We start from the raw sequence: 17,888 nt of genomic DNA, 5'->3' as shown, positions 1-17,888 counted from the left end.
GATTCAAGAGCTAAGGTTACATGCGGCTGAGTCTCCTGAAAAAAAGCTACTTCCTGTGTGCGTTGCTTTCAGGAAGCATTAATCCTCCTCTTATTCCATACTGTATTTCAATTAATTGATTATATTCAGTCTTCTCTGCTACATTGTGTGGTCTTTTAGAGTATAAAATCTCTGTATTCTGTCACAAAGCAGGCACTCTATAGATATTTGTCTAATGGATGAGTTCCTGTAAAGAAATGGGACTGATTCCATTATTTGTAGTCACATTAATCACATCACACGTGCACTACCATTAATGCTTGAAAATTACATTTCTCAATAGATGGTGGAGATCTAGAGAGCAGAGTGGAGGTTTTAGTGTTGGAGACTGATGCAGAGCAGTGTGGATGAGAATAAAAGAAATGGCATTCAGTGATGTACTGTGAATAAAAAAGTGCTCAGAAGATCGATACAAAACCAGTTCTTATACTCTCATAAATGGTTACTCTATTTCAATAGTAATGATCTAATTTCCATCCATCTTACTTTACGGAAGTGTGACTACTCAGGGAAAAATTCTAATAAAAAATACTTGATAAAGTTGAAAAGAACAGTTATTAGAAATGAGGACTCTGGAATAGGGACATGGCACATCAAGGCTGTATATTGTCACTCTGCTTCTTTAACTTATATGCAGAGTGCATCATGAGAAACACTGGGCTGGAAGAAGCACAAGCTGGAATCAAGATTTCCGGGAAAAATATTAATAACCTCAGATGTGCAGATGACACCACCTTTACGGCAGAAAGCGAAGAAGAACTCAAAAGCCTCTTGATGAAAGTGAAAGAGGAGAGTGAAAAAGTTGGCTTAAAACTCATCATTCAGAAAACTAAGATCATGGCATCTGGTCCCATCACTTCATAACCAACAGATGGGGAAACAGTGCAAACAGTGGCTGACTTTATTTTTTGGGCTCCAAAATCACTGCAGATGGTGACTGCAGCCATGAAATTAAAAGATGCTTGCTCCTTGGAAGAAAAGCTATGACCAACCTAGACAGCACATTAAAAAGCAAAGATATCACTTTGTCAACAAAGGTCTGTCTAATCAAAGCTATGGTTTTTCCAGTAGTCATGTATGGAAGTGAGAGTTGGACTATAAAGAAAGCTGAGCACTTTAGAATTGATGCTTTTGAACTGTGGTGCTGGAGAAGACTCTTGAGAGTCCCTTGGACTGCAAGGAGATCCAACCAGTCCCTCCTAAAGAAAATCAGTCCTGAATATTCATTGGAAGGACTGATGTTGAAGCTGAAACTCCAATTCTTTGGTCACCTGATGCGAAGAGCTGACTCAGTGGAAAAGACCCTGATGCTGGGAAAGATTGAAGGTGGGAGGAGAAGGGGATGACAGAGGATGAGATGATTGGATGGCATCACTGACTCAATGGACATGAGTTTGAGTAAACTCTGGGAGTTGGTGATGGACAGGGAGGCCTGGCGTGCTGTAGACCATGGGTTCACAAAGAGTCAGACATGATTGAGCAAGTGAACTGAACTGAACACAGCTTGAGGTTTGACCACATGCAAGAATCAGTGAGAGGTAAGGAAATCCAGAGGTATGCAACATCACAGCAAAAATACTTTCAAAAAACTTATGTTAATAATCACCCAAATGCAGAATATTTAATAATGCTAAAATCTGTATTCAAATGATAAAAATATACAGCGCTTTACACAGGGTAGTAAACAGCAAAATGTGTACCCCAGAAACAGAAAGAAGCTTCAGACTGGCAGATTTTATGGTTGAATCAGCCATTTAGCATGTATTCAAAATAAGAGATCAGAGAGAAAAAACCTCAGTATCACAAGGCTTCTATGTCTATAACTCTCACATGCTGTGAATCTATCTCTTTGAGTAATGCTTCTCATTAGGAAGGTACTTACATTAGGCCGCAGTCTGGCTGCCAGATCATAATACTTCTCAGCTGCTTCATTGAGGCTAGCCTGTCTGTTAAAGAGAAAAACATCAAACTATATTAGTCATTTCAAAATTTCAGACTGATGAACAGAATCATTATGCAGCAAAACAATATTAACTTTTAAAAAATCATAAAGTTAAAGTGCAAGTCACTCAGTCGTGTCCAACTCTTTGTGACCCCATGGACTTTACAGTCCATGGAATTCTCCAGGTCAGAATACTGGAGTGGGTCGCTTTTCCCCTCTCCAGGGGATTTTCCCAACCCAGGGATTGAACCCAGGTGTCCCGCATTGCAGGCAGATTCTTTACCAGCTGAGCCACAAGCCATGTCAATCAAATAATAAGCTGACTAAGCAGAAAAAGATAATTAAAAATTGAATGCTGCAATGTACTTATGGAGCTTCCAGGTGGCTCAGCAGTAAAAGAATCTGCCTGCAATTCAGGAGATGCAAGTTCAATCTCTGGATTGGGAAGATCCTTTGAGAAGGAAGTGGAAACCCACTCCAGTATTCTTTCCTGGGAAATCCCAAGGCAGAAGAGACTGGAGGGCTACGTCCTTGAGGTCACAGAAAGAGTTAGACATGACTCAGTGACTAAACAACAAATAATGTACTTTGTCATGATCTTTTAGGCATTGTAAATAATATCTCAGCCTAATCCTATTCAGCAGATATTACTGTAAATTTACACATTAGAAACTAGAAATGTCATTTTTCTTTTCCAAGACAAGATAATATGTTACCGGGTTGAGATTCTCCTGCTTTAATATGATGTCCCAGAAAAACCCTTACTTTTAAAAATAAATTGTCAAGATTACTATATAGCTATTTTTGTTTTATGAAAATCATAAATGTTTGCAGTTTTTTTTTTTTTTAATCTGTATCTATCTATAAAGTTACTTTATTTTCAATTCAGGAGAAGAAACTTTCAATGTCTGTAGTCTACCAAAAAAAAAAAAGTCAGCTTCTCCCTCTCTTTGCTCTCTGGCCACAAGGGTAGGCATGTGATGGAGCCTCAGCTAAAGGGACATTCTTGCTTAGGACCTCGATTCCTGAGCAAATGGCTGTAAGATGAAGAAACAGTTAGAATTGCTCACAATGGTGGAGGCAACAGGGCTTTGTCCTTTCAGACTCTTCCTGTAAAGAATTATTATTGTATGTCCTGCTTCTTTCCAGGAAGAGCCTGGGGCTACCTTACTTCCTGCTGATTCAGGCTTCCAGCCTGTCTTGAATTCTGCAGTTCCCACAGCCTTCAAAGAGCACCAGCCAGTTTCTCTTAATTACCACAAATACCGTGACTATCACAGTTGACTGACACAAATAAGATGTACACTAAACTTTACAGATAAGTTTGTGCGTTGTCTATTCTTGCAATTCACAGTAAACTCATTGCTTCAGCCAACTGGTTAATAGAAGAAATCAAATGTCTTGAGTTTCCAGGAAGTCCAGTCAATAAGCCATCAAAACATGGTATGTTTGGGACTTCCCTGGCAGTCCAGTGTTTAAGACTCCACACTTCGAAGCAGGGTACATGGGTTCAATCCCTGGTACAGGGAACTAAGAGATCACATCCCACATGATGCAGTCAAATAAATAAATAAAATATTAAAAACAAACAGAAAACAATACGTTTTATGATCATGCCATGCTGCTTTCAGAAAACCTTCCAGAATAGTAGATAATAAGAGTTAGAAGCTCTTGCAGGTTGCACAGTAGTCTGGTGAACACATTTGTGGGGCAGAAAAGAAACACTATAGAAAAAAGACAAATTCAGCTTTAGATATATGTACAGCACAGTTATAACATGAACAATAGTAGTTAATGCCTTGAGGTCCTGCAATTAAATGGAGTGTTCTCTTGAAACTGTGACATGAAGACACTTTTGAGATAAGAAGATTGCAAAGAGACCAGGAATAAAGAGAAGAAACAAAAATTAGCCTTTTCAACTAGAAAGCTACTACTCTCTTTAACAGAGAAGGCAAACTGGGCATAACTATATTATTGAATTTGCACTTTGGTCAGGCCACATAAAAACTATAAAGACATATACCAAGCAACCATAAAAATTATAGGAATAAGTGAAGACAACATTTCTCCAGAGAGCAGGACATATTTTTCTAATTTTTAAAGGAAAAATAATTAGAAACATTGCTATTTTTAATAGGGTTATGAGAAAGTAAAAACCCTTGACTTAAGACTCTACTGGACTCACGACATGTTACAATGTGCTGCTGCAATTTATATTCTCATAAACATTGAAGTTCAATTTCAATATGTCAAGAAAAGTGTTTTAGTCTGGTATGAAACTGTAAAAATTCTCTCACTAGGATATTTAATGAAGGTTCCCTCAACCAAATTATAAGATCACTTTGGTTCAGATTCATTTGGAAATTTGAACCAGAATTCATTAGGTCATGCCCTGGAAAGGTTTTCTCCAGAGCAAAATAAAAGGCATGGAGGTAGGAAATTAGAGTAACTTAATACTACAAAGAAGTAGGTCACTTTGAAGCAAGATAAACCAGTGTATGTCAAATATAGAAAGTATGGCTATCATTAATATTCATCTTATGGACATTCAAAGTCATGAGGGAGATAAGGATCAAAAGTGGAACTAAGGAATTCATCGGGTAAAATGCCTTTAAAATAATAATCGATGCAACTGAAAAAAGGTTTCTCCCCCTAAAAGGGTTATCAGTCTATCAAGCCTTCCCTGTCTTCAGTCTTTTGAATTCTCAAAGGAAAAATCTAGTTTAGATGACTTAGTCTATTAATCCAGAAGTAGAATTAATGATATTGCATTTAATAAAAAATATAAATAGTGAAGTTTATTATATTTGCTATATAATTGTGAAAATTAATGTTGACTCTTGGACTTTGCTTCTAATATTAAATGGCTTTTACTGACTAGTTATCAGGCATTTATGGCAACACATGTAAAACTGTGGGGAAAACAGTGTATCAGCTCTATCCACTCAATCTTCACGTGTATGCTTGCTATACTCTCTACAAAGAAAACTAATGAGGTGTCTACTTTAAGGCGTAAACTATACTGCATACTCCCCTCTGAAAGAAGCATCCAGGGAGTACTTAATAAATCTTAATTGCTAAAATGATTGAATCATTAATCAACATTTGAAAACTGAGGAAATTAGCAATATTCTGCTAATTGCTTAGGGGATTCTTGTAAATATTGTCTAGAAACTTAACCACTGGTGTTAAAGACTGATTACAGGACTCAGGTTCCCATGATTACTGGGATCAAACTATTTAAAGAAGCTGATAAAATATATTTTTCCTGTACACCCATATTTTTTCTTTGTTCACTATTCCTTTTCTGGGACACTAAATTCTCTATCATTTATAAAATTCCATGAATTGATTACTGCATTTGCCAGTTACATCAGTACCATGAACTGACTGCTATTATTAATCACATTTCAAAGATGATTAAAATTAGGTCTAGAGAAGTTGACATCCCCGAAGTTAACACAGCTGGTAAATGGTTGAACTTGAAATCAAGGACTCTAAAGCAAAATATCTGAACCACAAGACCAGGTAGATATCTCTGTAAGCATCAGATATATCAGAAGGACATGCAATACACTGTTCTGTGGCAGATGATCACAGCAGTTCCCACATCAAATACTAAGAAAGGAAAAAAACATGTTATTTGATTATTATGATTTAAAAGCAATGATTTACATGTAAGAAATGAAATTGGAAACAATGAAAATATGGAGAACATTTGCAATGACAGGTTTTACTTCCTGCGTGACCCTAACCCCCAAATTGATTAGAAGTAAACTTCACCAGACCCAGCTGAGCAAAGGACAGTTTGAGAGTGGTGAAATGCATGATATGTTTTGCACTATGAACCTCACCCTCTCCCAAAAATGGGGGAAGAAGAGGAACTCAGGGGTAAGGCAAGGAACTAGGGAATGAGAAAAAGCAAGAACAGTGTTTAGATACTCACTTTCTTACCCTCACGATCTCCTATTTTTGGCGGCAGGGGTGTGTGAGATCACAATTAGACAGAAAACGGAACCCTAAGTTTCCCGTTATGTCCAAGTAGAATGTGTAAAGGGGAAAGCAGTTGGCTCTGCCAAGAGATCTCCCAGGCCATATGCTGACACCCGTGTACTCTGGTCATAGTACATTTTAAAAAGCCAGGAATGAGATAGTGAGGAAGAAAAATTACTCTTACCAAGAAAGTACACTAAGTCCAGACGGGCGACTGTCCTCAACTAACATGTTACCTTGAGGCAGCATTACGTTTCCTGTGCATGTGTGCTCAGATCTGTCCAACTCTTTGTGACCCCATGGAGAGCAGCCCACCAAACTCTTCTGTCCATGGAATTTTTCAGTTAAGAATACTGGAGTGAGTTGTCATTTCCTCCTCCAAGGGATATTCCCCACCCAGGGACTGAACCCCCGTCTCCTGAGTCTCCTGCCTTGGCAGGTGGATTCTCTGCCACCGAGCCACCAGGAAAGTACGTTATGTCCCTTATCTAGAGAATAAAGAGTTAATCACTATGCCAACAACAGACATCAACTGCAGGCTCATACAGAGCTCCTTCTTATTATTAACTCCTGCCCATCATGTATGCAAGGCCCTCTTTCTCTGCATATTACCTGTGGCCTCTTGGGGCCAGAAAAGATAGGAAGCAGAAAAAGCCAGATGGTATTTGTAAACTCCACTATGAAGTAAACCTTGACTTCTGAAGAAATCACTGGATTGGGCTAATTGTATTTTTGGTCTTTAGATTCAGTTTTTCTGCTGTCAGTGAAAAGACAGGCTCTGAATTTAAACAGATAGTAACAAAAGTCACAAACAAATGTCATCATTTGGTTACTATGGAATTCTATTTTTGCACAAGGGACTATAAAGCTTATATGCTAAAAACAAAGAAATAAATTTCGTATTACTAATTCTTCTCTCTGATATTATTTTATGACAGAAAAGTGTCTTTTAGAACAGGTTTAGGACTCAATATTCTGACAAGATAAGATGTATAAAAGAAATCTGGGGATCAATTACGTTATGAAACAGCAACTTAACCTATCCTGTAAAATGTTTGAGGAGAATCTAATTAAAGAATTATTTACAATTACCTACATTTTTATGTATTCTGTGAAATTTGGTAAATTTAAAATGACTTCTCTGAGAATACAGAAAATAAAAACTCAAGGAGCATTTTGAAGACTCTCTTTAACTGCAATTATTAATGCTTGTGAATCGCCAATTTTGAATTGAAATTATTTAATGTGGATGATGATCACTATTTGACTCATACAAAAGACAATATTTTATTAAAGTGTTGGTGATCATGTTCAAGAATAAATTATGAGCATTTTTTTTTTTTTAACTAGAGAGCTGTTTGTTCCCTGTATCATGAAAGTAGAGTGAAACAGTAGCTGAGGTTTCCTGGGTTTGTGCCAACTTGCTAAACTTACATTTAACTTTAAGTTACTCGAAGCAGAGCCATATTTTAATTCTAGTTGATCAATGTATGGTAGGAATAGATGTATAACTGAAATAAACAAGGACATAAAAATGTATGGAAAATCTTAAAATAGCAAAATCAGAGTCACATATATGTAAAAATAATGGAGCAGAAAAAAAAATCCTTGCAATGAAACTCCTAGAATTAACTATTAATGATCATCAAGGATTCTCAAATGAAAACTCTCAATCAAGAAATGAAAAGTGGCCTCATGGTCAGTAGGCATCCATCTCAATGCTAAACATCAAGGAGAGAGAGGCAAAGCGGAAATGTAGCTGTAACAGAAGAAAAGACTTTGTTGATGTTTTAGTTTTACAAAATAATTCCTTAAAGTTGGACATTTCTTGATGTCCCATAAGAGTGTCAGCCCATTCTTTAATGGCCTCAAATCTTTCAGTGCTGCTTAGGACACGTTAAGCCTGTATCTGTAAAGATTACACAATAAAAAGAGAGGAAATGAGGAAATGTGTATTGGTAATGTCCACTATAATATTCCCATATAATACTTATATTCAAGGTGTAATGCTTGGGTGGAGAGACTGGGTTGAGAGCGATGACAAAAGGAAAGGCAAGCTAGAACTTCCTTATAGGAGAGGTCTACGAACCAACATCATTAGCATTACCTGGGACTTTCTTTGGAAGGGTAAAGGTACCACCTACACATCCTAAACTAGAACATGCGGTGTAACAAGATCTCTGGTGATTCATGATTCACACATACATTAATGTCTGCAAGGCATGAAGTAGGAAGATGCCTACCTTTCTTCAACCTCATCTGCCATGCCTCTTTTAACAGTTTTTTTTTTTTTTTTTAATTTCTTGGCCCTATTTATTTATTTCCCCTTTTTTGTTTTTTTTTACTTTTTGGCTGTGAGGCATGTGGGATCGCAGTTCCCTGAACACGGATTGAACCTGTGAACTCTGCAGTGGAAGCATGGTCTTAACCACTGGACCAGCAGGGGAGTCCCTGTCACGCCCCTTTGCTTTAAAGACCTTACAACCCATTACGACCTAGTTGAAACAAGCCCTTCCTGACCAAAATTGGTCAGAAAAGTACAATTCATAAATGGAAAATCCAGTAACTTTTCAAGTGGTCTTTGATAATTTGCTAAGTATTAAAGAAGAAAGCATATGACCCAGAGGGCCTTGGAGATATTTCCAACATCCAACATATGTGTGCATGTGTGTGTGTGTGTGTGTGTGTGTGTGTTTTTGTATACATAATCCGCTCTGAGAAATAATCTGACTTTGTTCCTTTATCCCTTAAGAACTTCAATTTTATGTCACTTCCAGTAAAATTATTTGAGAATAAAAACCAAAAGATAACAATTTTTTTCTCAAATATTCACTCTGCTCTCTAAAAATTAGGGAAACATTGGGAACCTGCTGGTACAGTTTTGCCTTTCTTACTACTTAGGAAGCAGTGACACCTTGGACCCTTAGACCTGGAAAAAAGGAAACTGCAGTTATCTCAGCAGTATGACACCATCCTAAGATGATACGTCTAAAAACTTAACATCTCCAAGTACAAACTTGAGATCACTCTCCTATGACTATAAATCTACTTTCTAAAATTTATCATATAGGGTAATTTAATAATATTGGAAGGATCTTACTATTTAGGATTGACATACTTGAAAATCTGTTACTCCCTTTAAATCCTTTTTCCATCAGTAAATTCAGGAGTCACAGCTTCTAGGTAATTGCTCAGTTATAAAGATGTGAGGGAGCCAATGGGACACAGTGACAATTGGCCAGAATATGCTAAGCACAAATCCCAGCTTTACCAACCATATGAAATAACTAACATTGAGCCTCAGCATCTTCATCTGTAAAATGGGAATATAAATATCTTCTTCATATATGTGCAATTATAATTAAGAAGGTGACACATAAAATGTAAAATATGGTCCAGGTAGGCAGGGGGTATTTGAATAAATGCTACTTTTGTTCCTTCATTACCCTATAAGTGGATTTAAAAAAGAAAAAGAAAAAAAAAAAAGAATTTCATCACAGCCCATGAATGCTGGGAATAAGTTAAATTTGTTTTCAGCATCTCAATCCTTCCTCTCAGGTGTCAAATATCCTTGTGTGCTTTCAAGCTTCCAGTTCTGGGAGAACACTGAATAAATCCATTCATACAAGATGCTTCTAACAGAATAATTGATTCAATACTTTCCTCTCACAACTCTACAGACATAACTCTACTAAGTTTTAGTATTTTAAATTCCTTTGATATTTTCCTTTGATGATAACCAATCTGCTTTTTTTTTTAATGCTCTCATCTGGAAACATCCAGTACTTTTTCCTTTTCCATTTTATTTGAAGTACTAAAACTGTCAACACGTGTAGTCAACGTTCTAATATTATGTGAGGCCTTCAACATCTGTGATCACTCTTCCTGGAAATATATTTAGTAATTAGCCAAAATGTGGATCCTGTCTTCCCAAACAAGGCAAAAGCCAGAAAGTCCCTCATCTTCCAGCTTTCTTCCAGCCAAAGTATCAGCACAAAACTCAAGTTCCATCAATCAGATGCAAACTCATGAGAGTCAAAGTCAGAAGTAAGCATAATGGGCTGGGGGTGAGGGGGTTGGGGGAGGGGCAGCTGCACCCAGAAGAATCATCTCATGAATGTGGTGCTTGCTCTTCTTGGTTCCTTGTGGGTGATGATGACAGAGCTCTGGATTCTAAAATCTGCTGTGCTGCAAGGAAAGTCAGGCGGTAGAAATTATTTCTGGTTATGTAGAGTACTCTCAGTCCTGTCAGAAGAGCCTGTGGACTGCAGAATTCTCTACAATAAATCCTGTTTCTGTTTAAACTGGCAAGAGTGGATTCTTTAGTGAGCAACTAAAAATAGTGACTCAAACATGAAGATAAGTTTAGGAGTAGATCTCTTTTCATTAATTTGACTTTTAATATGATGATTAAAGACCTTCATCCTATCTTGGAAATTTTCTCTATCTGTTGATAATTGTTTATCTGCTCTAGGTTCTCCTTCAAAAATTTTCTGTTTACATTAACATCTATAAAACAAATACAATTATATGTGTATATATGCCATATATGGGCTTCTCTGGTCCCTCAGATGATAAAATATCTGCCTGCAATGCAGGAGCCCCAGGTTCAGTCCCTGGGGTGGGAATATCCCCTGGAGAAAGGAATGGTTATCCACTCTGGTATTTTTGCCTGGAGAATTCTGTGGACTGAAGACCCTGGGGGGCTACAATCTATGGAGTAGCAAAGAGTTGGACACGATGAGAGACTAGCACTACACTTTTTCATTTTTGTGCCATATATAATAGCATATAGTTACATTACACGCATTTATATATACAGACAAAAGTATCACATATTACATGTGTACATGTACATGTATACATATTACATGTATATAGTAGTATATAAATACTACCTATATACGTGTATAAATAACTATATGTACACAGTTGTATGCTATACATAATTATATGTATATATATGTGTGTGTATATATATATATATAAAACTACTGTATATATACCATTATCATTCTATCCTCCAATCTTTTATACTTTCAGCCATCATTTTCATATCTTTAGTGTTTTTCAGTAAGTACTGGGAAAATACCTATAATTTCTGTTTAAATTATCTATCTATGAATTTTACATTACCTCCACTGTAATTATAAAATCAGAGATCCTATTAATCACTGAGTAAATTTTTCTGACGTTACCTGATCCCTCTTTTCAACGACCTATTTTATTTTCACAGATATATTCAGTTCAGACAGATTAGATTACACTTCAATAACAGACACATCCCAAATCTCAGTGAAGGGATAAAATTTGTTTTGCACTCATTCAACCTATCTAATGCAGGTGAGAAGGGAGGTTTGTCTCTCACTGATTATTTCAGGATCTATTTCCACTTACTCCTACAACTTTGGCTTGAAAGTAACATATATCACATTTACAAACATTGAGTGACCCAAAAAGACCCAGAGAGGCCTTCAACTTGGGAGAAGTAAAGAAAGTGCAGTCCCGTTATGTTTCTTCAAGTCAGAAGCCCAAATATATTTGGTGAGCAGCATTAATACTTCCATACCACATAGTGCTCTTGTGAATCACCTTGACAATAGAAATTGGTGGTGGTGGTTTCGTTGCTGTCGTGTCCGACTCTTGCAACCCCATGGACTGTAGCCTGCCAGGCTCCTCTGTCCATGGGATTCTCCAGGCAAGAATACTGGAGTGGGTTAATTAGAAATGTTCTAATTCTACAGAAAAAGATGTTCATCTATTATTGAGAATTAAAATGAGTCTGTTAGAAATTTTGCAAATTTCTAGCCTCTTTAAGGTCTGAATAAGATAAAGATTTTCCCCTTGATGGGCTCTTCCAATCTAGTTTCTTCTGGGGGAATAATTTTTTTTTCCTCTTTTCTTTTTTGGCTTTTGTGATGAGCAGCTTTTTGTCTATTAATAGATTCCTTGGGTCAACTCACTGGGAATTAGCCTAGGAAAAGGAAGTTAAATAAGGATGCTTCAAATCTTGTCTTGAACTCTAACATTTCCTAAATTGCTGATTTTGGATCTTAGGTCAACCATTAATTCAAGACACAGCCAGGGAGACTTCTGCCCTTTCCCTCACATCCAATTCATCACCAAACCTTGCAATTCTGTCTCCTATATATCTTATGAAAGAACAGAGTTCTTTAGGAAAAATTAACATCAAACTCAATTTACCACAACGTGGCATCACCAAGGGAAATATTAGATGCAACACTGAATAAGCGAAATCTTGACAGCTAACCATTTTGATAAGGCTGCCTTCAAGGGAAAATCATTAGCTTTTCTTATTAGTTTTCAGAAAACCTCTAAATATTCTTGATTAATAAGGGAAGAGGTTGGTGTTCAGCTTTCACAGTAAGCATTCAAGAAATACCTGAATTTGACAGAGCTGAAAAAATAAGCAAAAACATTCATAGGAGCTGCCACCAAGTTGAATAGGATATGGGCAGGCTGCGGTGGTCATTCTTGCAATCACGATAGAAAGGCACTGACTGAATGCAACTTGATAAGGAATGCATACTGCAGAAAGCCAGAGAGAAGGTTTTGACAAATAAATCCTAAGAATTTCCATGCTGCCAATGTATTACAAAACTTTCCACTGGTTTCTAGCACTACGGTAACTAAGGAAAAATTACAAGTGATATATTTAACAAGGACCTTTTTTGTAATTGTTCTTATAATGAACATTGGTAGACCTTGAATTTCAGATATTAATATGTAGCAAAATGTCTTGTTGATGAAAGTATCTATTATGATTAAGATGAATTAGCATCTAGAAACTTGTGCGTGCACATTCTTGTAAATGGTTTACTGTGACTAAAAGCATAGTGTTTTATTCATGAAGAACAAAAGGTCCCCTTCCCATCACAGCACCTGACCTTGTCATGCACATTAAACTTGTCTTTTAAAAAAATTATCCTTCCATTGAAGGTTCTTGCAAACTGGTTACAATTTATTTTTAAAATATACCAATAGTTTACTGAATCATGATTTCTCTTTGAAAGTATCCACTTTAGGAATGCTAAGCATTAATGTGAAATGAGGGTATTCAACTGAAACCTCACAGTATTCTTTTCCCTCTCAGACTTTGAATTTCTTATTAAAAATTTATTAAAAGCCAAGGAGGAAACCACTAAGATATAGTTACATTAATAATATCAAATTATAAATAAAATCTCAAAGTAATTTATAAAGCTTGCTTTAAATATTGGTTCCTGGTGGGTATGTGATTATAAAAGGACAGGATGCTTGTGGTGATCGAAATCGTCTGTATTTTGACTGGAATGATGGATACACAAACTGAACGTGTAATAAAAGTGCACAAAACTAAATACACACAGATACACACAATGGTATAAGTAAAACTGGTTTTGATACTGTATGGTAGTTCTACGAGATATCACCACTGGGGAAAGTGGATAAATTGTATAGGGATCTCTCTGTGTTGTTTCTTAACTGCATGCAAATCTATAATCATCTCAAAAAATTTTTATTTTTAAATGTTCCTCAATTTTTCTCTAAAGTCCATCTTTTAAAATCATCCAAAGGTGGACCAATTCTCTGTTATTCTTCTTCCCAGGTAAGAGTGATCCATGTAATCAGAAACTTCCCAGAAGCCAGGCTCTGAGCCATAGTGGGAATGTTACCTAAGGAAGCATCTGCATGGAGACTTTTAGAGTGGATTTCAAGTAACCACACCTGAGAAGGGGTGTATACATGGCTAATAGAATAAATAATGCTTTTTCAACAACTGTATAAATCATTTGAGTTTCTTAAAAACATCCTCCTTTAATGCATTCACTTTCATTTTATATTGACACAAAAACTGTTCATATGACTTTTAATTGTTTTGAATTATTGTAATTAGTCTCCAAAACAATCTTTCTGAGAAGAGATGCATAAATAGGTTTAAAAACATACTACTTCAACACGTAACAACAATGTTAATTATAGGGCTATCTTTGAATTTGATAGGCCTTCAGAATATTTATATTTGATAATCCTCTCTACTATCAAGCATAATAAAATGTATTCATGTGCCACATTCAAAATAATTAATACAAAACACAAATACTGAGATGCAGTTGACTAATTGACACATGTTCTGTCTTGGAGACATTTAATTAGACAATTATTAATTTCAATTTTGCAGTTTTCCTTTTGTATTTTATGGGCAATAATTGTTTAATGGAAAAGCGTCTCAAATAATTTTCAGAGAATCCTAAACTCTCACATACTCTATATACTGGGCACATAAACCATAATGAATTAAACAGACCCAACTGATTTTAACATGATTAAGCAGCATAATTCATTTTGGAATGTAGTGTAAGGTGGTACTTACAAAAAGGGGAATTAGTATAATTGATTAAATTAGATTAATTGAATAGGTTTAAAGCTCTAGTGTTAGTCCTTACAGGCACACTAGCAAAAACCATACCTGAGCATGTGGGCAGCATTGAAGACAACATCGAACTCGGTACTGTCCAGTTCAGCTGCCTTTTTCGCCATCTCAGCTGCTTCTATGAGGCGGGCTTCCTCCAGAAGAAACTGACCTGCAAAGCATGAAGTCAAGTGAGCTGCAACCTAGAAAATAATAATCCTGTGAAACAACTAAAGCTGCTATAGAGAAAACTCTAAGAACTGTGGTAAAGGTGATACAAAGCTAAGATTTACGTGTGCTGCACATCTACATGCTCATTATTCAGGCATATTTTATATGCCTTTCCCTTAATTGCAGAACATTGTAGTGCACCAAATCTGTTACATTAACACATTTCTTTTTCTTAAAAATCCTCCACAGACTATTGAAGCAAGAAATAAAATGAACAAATTTAAAAGTATGTTACAAATATGTAAAATATATATATATATATATTTTAAGTGTAACAAAACAAAAAATGTATATATATATATAATTATATATATATAATATTAAATTATATATAAATTACATATAAAAAATATATATATAAAATTTATATATATATATAAAGCTTGCTTTAAATATTGGTTCCTGTTGGGTATGTGATTATAAAAGGACAGGATGCTTGTGGTGATCGAAATCGTCTGTATTTTGACTGGAATGATGGATACACAAACTGATATGTGTAATATCAGTATTATATATATATATATATATTTTTTTTTAAGTGTAACAAATATATATATATATTTTAAGTGTAACAAATATATATATATATATATATATATATATTTTAAGTGTAACAAAACAAAAAATTTCTGGGAAGATTTTAGTTTTCTGATGGTCAAAGTGGGGATTAAGGCACTATGTTAGTTCTGATAAATCTATAGCTCAGGTGCAATATATTTCAGTAAGCCACTCATCAAATGGTTTAAACATTAGTTGTTTCACCTATGTAAGTCACTATAATCATTATGTTGCATCACTAGTGTAAAATTTAATTATTAGCTATAAACCTCTGAGACTCTAAGGTGAGAGTTGCTTTGTAGGAAAAAAAAATACATGAGCTGATTTTAATTATTGGTCCTTTAAAGCAGTTTTTGTCTCTGATGCTTATGCACAGTACTACCCATATTAAGATACATTTATTTCCTTATCTAAGTAACACTAAAATTATTGAAAGAACATAGAAAGATTGGCTTAGGATTATCTTATAGGTTGACTACTAAACACAAAAGAATATTCACAAATTCACATTTTTGAGATTACTTTCAGGTCAGCTTTCCAAGGTTAAAATTATTGCAGATAAAGCCACACAATTCTTCAAAACTCTCTCTCAAGAACTGTTGTATGATGCTACCCCAAAATCATATTGTAAAGGCAAAGAAAGGCGAAAAAAGTTGGGACCAATTTTAAGGCTGTAAATATGCAAACAGAGAGATCAGGCTGCTTTCTATAGGTCAGGATTTATTAGCAGAAAAAGTAATGATGTTAAACCTTATCTGATACAGATAATCAAATGAAAATCAAATCAAGGGAGGACATAGGTATACAAAAACTACCCAGGCAATTGACAGGTTTATAGAGTTGTTTAATTTTATTATTTTTGTTTGTTTTGAGATTCCTGTTTTCTTAGAGTTCAAGACTTTCACACTATGAAATATTGCTGGAAAAATGATTTACAAGTCCTAAGGCATACAAAGAAACTGAAAAACTTTAAAAATGGTAAATTCTTTGCTTACTGCTTAACTAGTAAATATTACAAATCATCTTCTGATCTAAAAGGCAGTTCTTAAAATACAGAGGAAACTTTCCACTTTAAGGTTTTATAATCAACCACAGCCACTGCTTGTACTTAAGCCCGGCTTCTAAACTTCAACTGGTAAAGAATGAAGAGTAAAGCCAGGCCTAGGCTTTTAATCCTACTTTTTGACAGAAGTTGGAGGTCCTTTAGTTGTTTCTACAAAATGTTTTATGTCACTTTCTTAGTTTTTCACATAACATTTGGCACCTTTCTCATCTCCCAAAACAAACATAATTTGGGGATCAGAAAACTATTAAGAAAACAGAGTTGTAAGTAGTTATGTTGATACATAGAAAAATGTATTACTTAAGGAATTCATGTAGACATTAACTCTACAGACATGTTGAAATGAGATTCAATTTAAAGTATATGAGGTTTTAATAAAGTAGGACAAAAAATAGACAATCTGCAGCATACTGAATATTAATATCTCTGCACATATGCCTTGGTACAGGATACCAGGCTAAACTCATTTTTCAGTTAGTTATGCTTCTTACAGGTTAAAAATTAGAACATAATATTAATTGCTACCTATCTTCAAGGCCTATTTACCTAACTAAATGTATTAATAAATATACTAATTACTTATGTGATATTTAAACAAAGGATAATGTAGGAATTTATTAATTATTCTTTTTCCTTTCCAGACAGTTATTAATTCTGAAAATGTATTCTGTATTAATAGAAGGGAAATGCAACAATTAATGGAATACTGAAGGTTATCTTATTATTCCAGATGGTAAAAGGAAAAGGAGATATATTAGTTCTGGGGGAAAAAAATGAAATCTATACTGTCCATGAAGAAACAGAGGGACAGTGACAAGAAGTCAAGGTGATGAAGACAATGATACTCAATAACCTAGAAGGACAGTTGATATGCAATGACCAGGGCAAAGCCTTTCAAGTTCTACTAATGCTGAACGTATCCCTGATGTTCATCAACAACAAAAAAAAGTGTAACTAACTAGTTATGTAAAATCAAATAGGCAATTTTCAAAATATTTTAAAACATTTCCTTACAGTTTAGGTAAGCTTTGCCACAGAACATAGACTTTGTAGTATCTGCCTAATTCCCTCCATTCTGTTCTCAATAAGTCATAGATCTCAATAGTCTAGTTAGTGTTCTGCTATGATAAAGTTATAAAACATTAGGCAATGTGAATCATGTGGTGTTTTTTAAGTCAAGTTGAAAATCTGAACCAAAGTTGAAAATATTGATACATTATTATTATACTGTGTTATACAGTAATCAGTTGCTTGAATAGAGCTCACAATTGATGGAAAAATAGAGCAAAAAGCATTTCAAATACACAGAACCAACATAAATAAAGAAATAAAGACATGCTAGGTTTCTTCTACATAATTATCCAAAGATCCTAAATTGATCCTAAATTGTTATTGGGGAATAACAAAATTTGCCCTTACTCCTAAAAGGCTACCTTAATAGCTCCTCTTCTACTAGCTTCTTGTGTTATTGCTCCCACCATGGCCCAGCTCCAGACACTGAACTACCCTGCTTCCCTTAGCGTAACCTGCTGCTTCACATCCTTATTTGGCCCTCAACTCCCAGCCTCTACGGTTTCTCTGCCTTGTCCCGCCCCAATCTCCAGGCTGCCTGTCTTGCCCACCTAGCATAATAGGACATGTTTCACTTC

At 35.3% G+C, this 17,888-nt stretch overlaps 1 protein-coding gene across 3 annotated transcripts in view; it reads right to left on the bottom strand.

Moving 5' to 3' along the window:
- TMTC2 (transmembrane O-mannosyltransferase targeting cadherins 2) overlaps window positions 1-17,888 on the bottom strand; it is a 393,432-nt gene that overhangs the window by 49,514 nt on the left and 326,030 nt on the right. For all 3 annotated transcript variants that reach the window (XM_061125343.1, XM_061125360.1, XM_061125351.1), the window contains exons 10-11: window positions 14,445-14,559; window positions 1,922-1,985 (exon numbers count right to left, since the gene is read on the bottom strand). In XM_061125343.1, coding sequence (XP_060981326.1) covers window positions 1,922-1,985; window positions 14,445-14,559 — 179 coding nt within the window. The remainder of the gene's footprint in view (window positions 1-1,921; window positions 1,986-14,444; window positions 14,560-17,888) is intronic.

The sequence above is a fragment of the Dama dama genome, chromosome 3 (assembly GCF_033118175.1).
Source record: "Dama dama isolate Ldn47 chromosome 3, ASM3311817v1, whole genome shotgun sequence".
NCBI lineage: Eukaryota > Metazoa > Chordata > Mammalia > Artiodactyla > Cervidae > Dama > Dama dama.
This window is presented reverse-complemented; position numbering and strand designations above follow the sequence as displayed.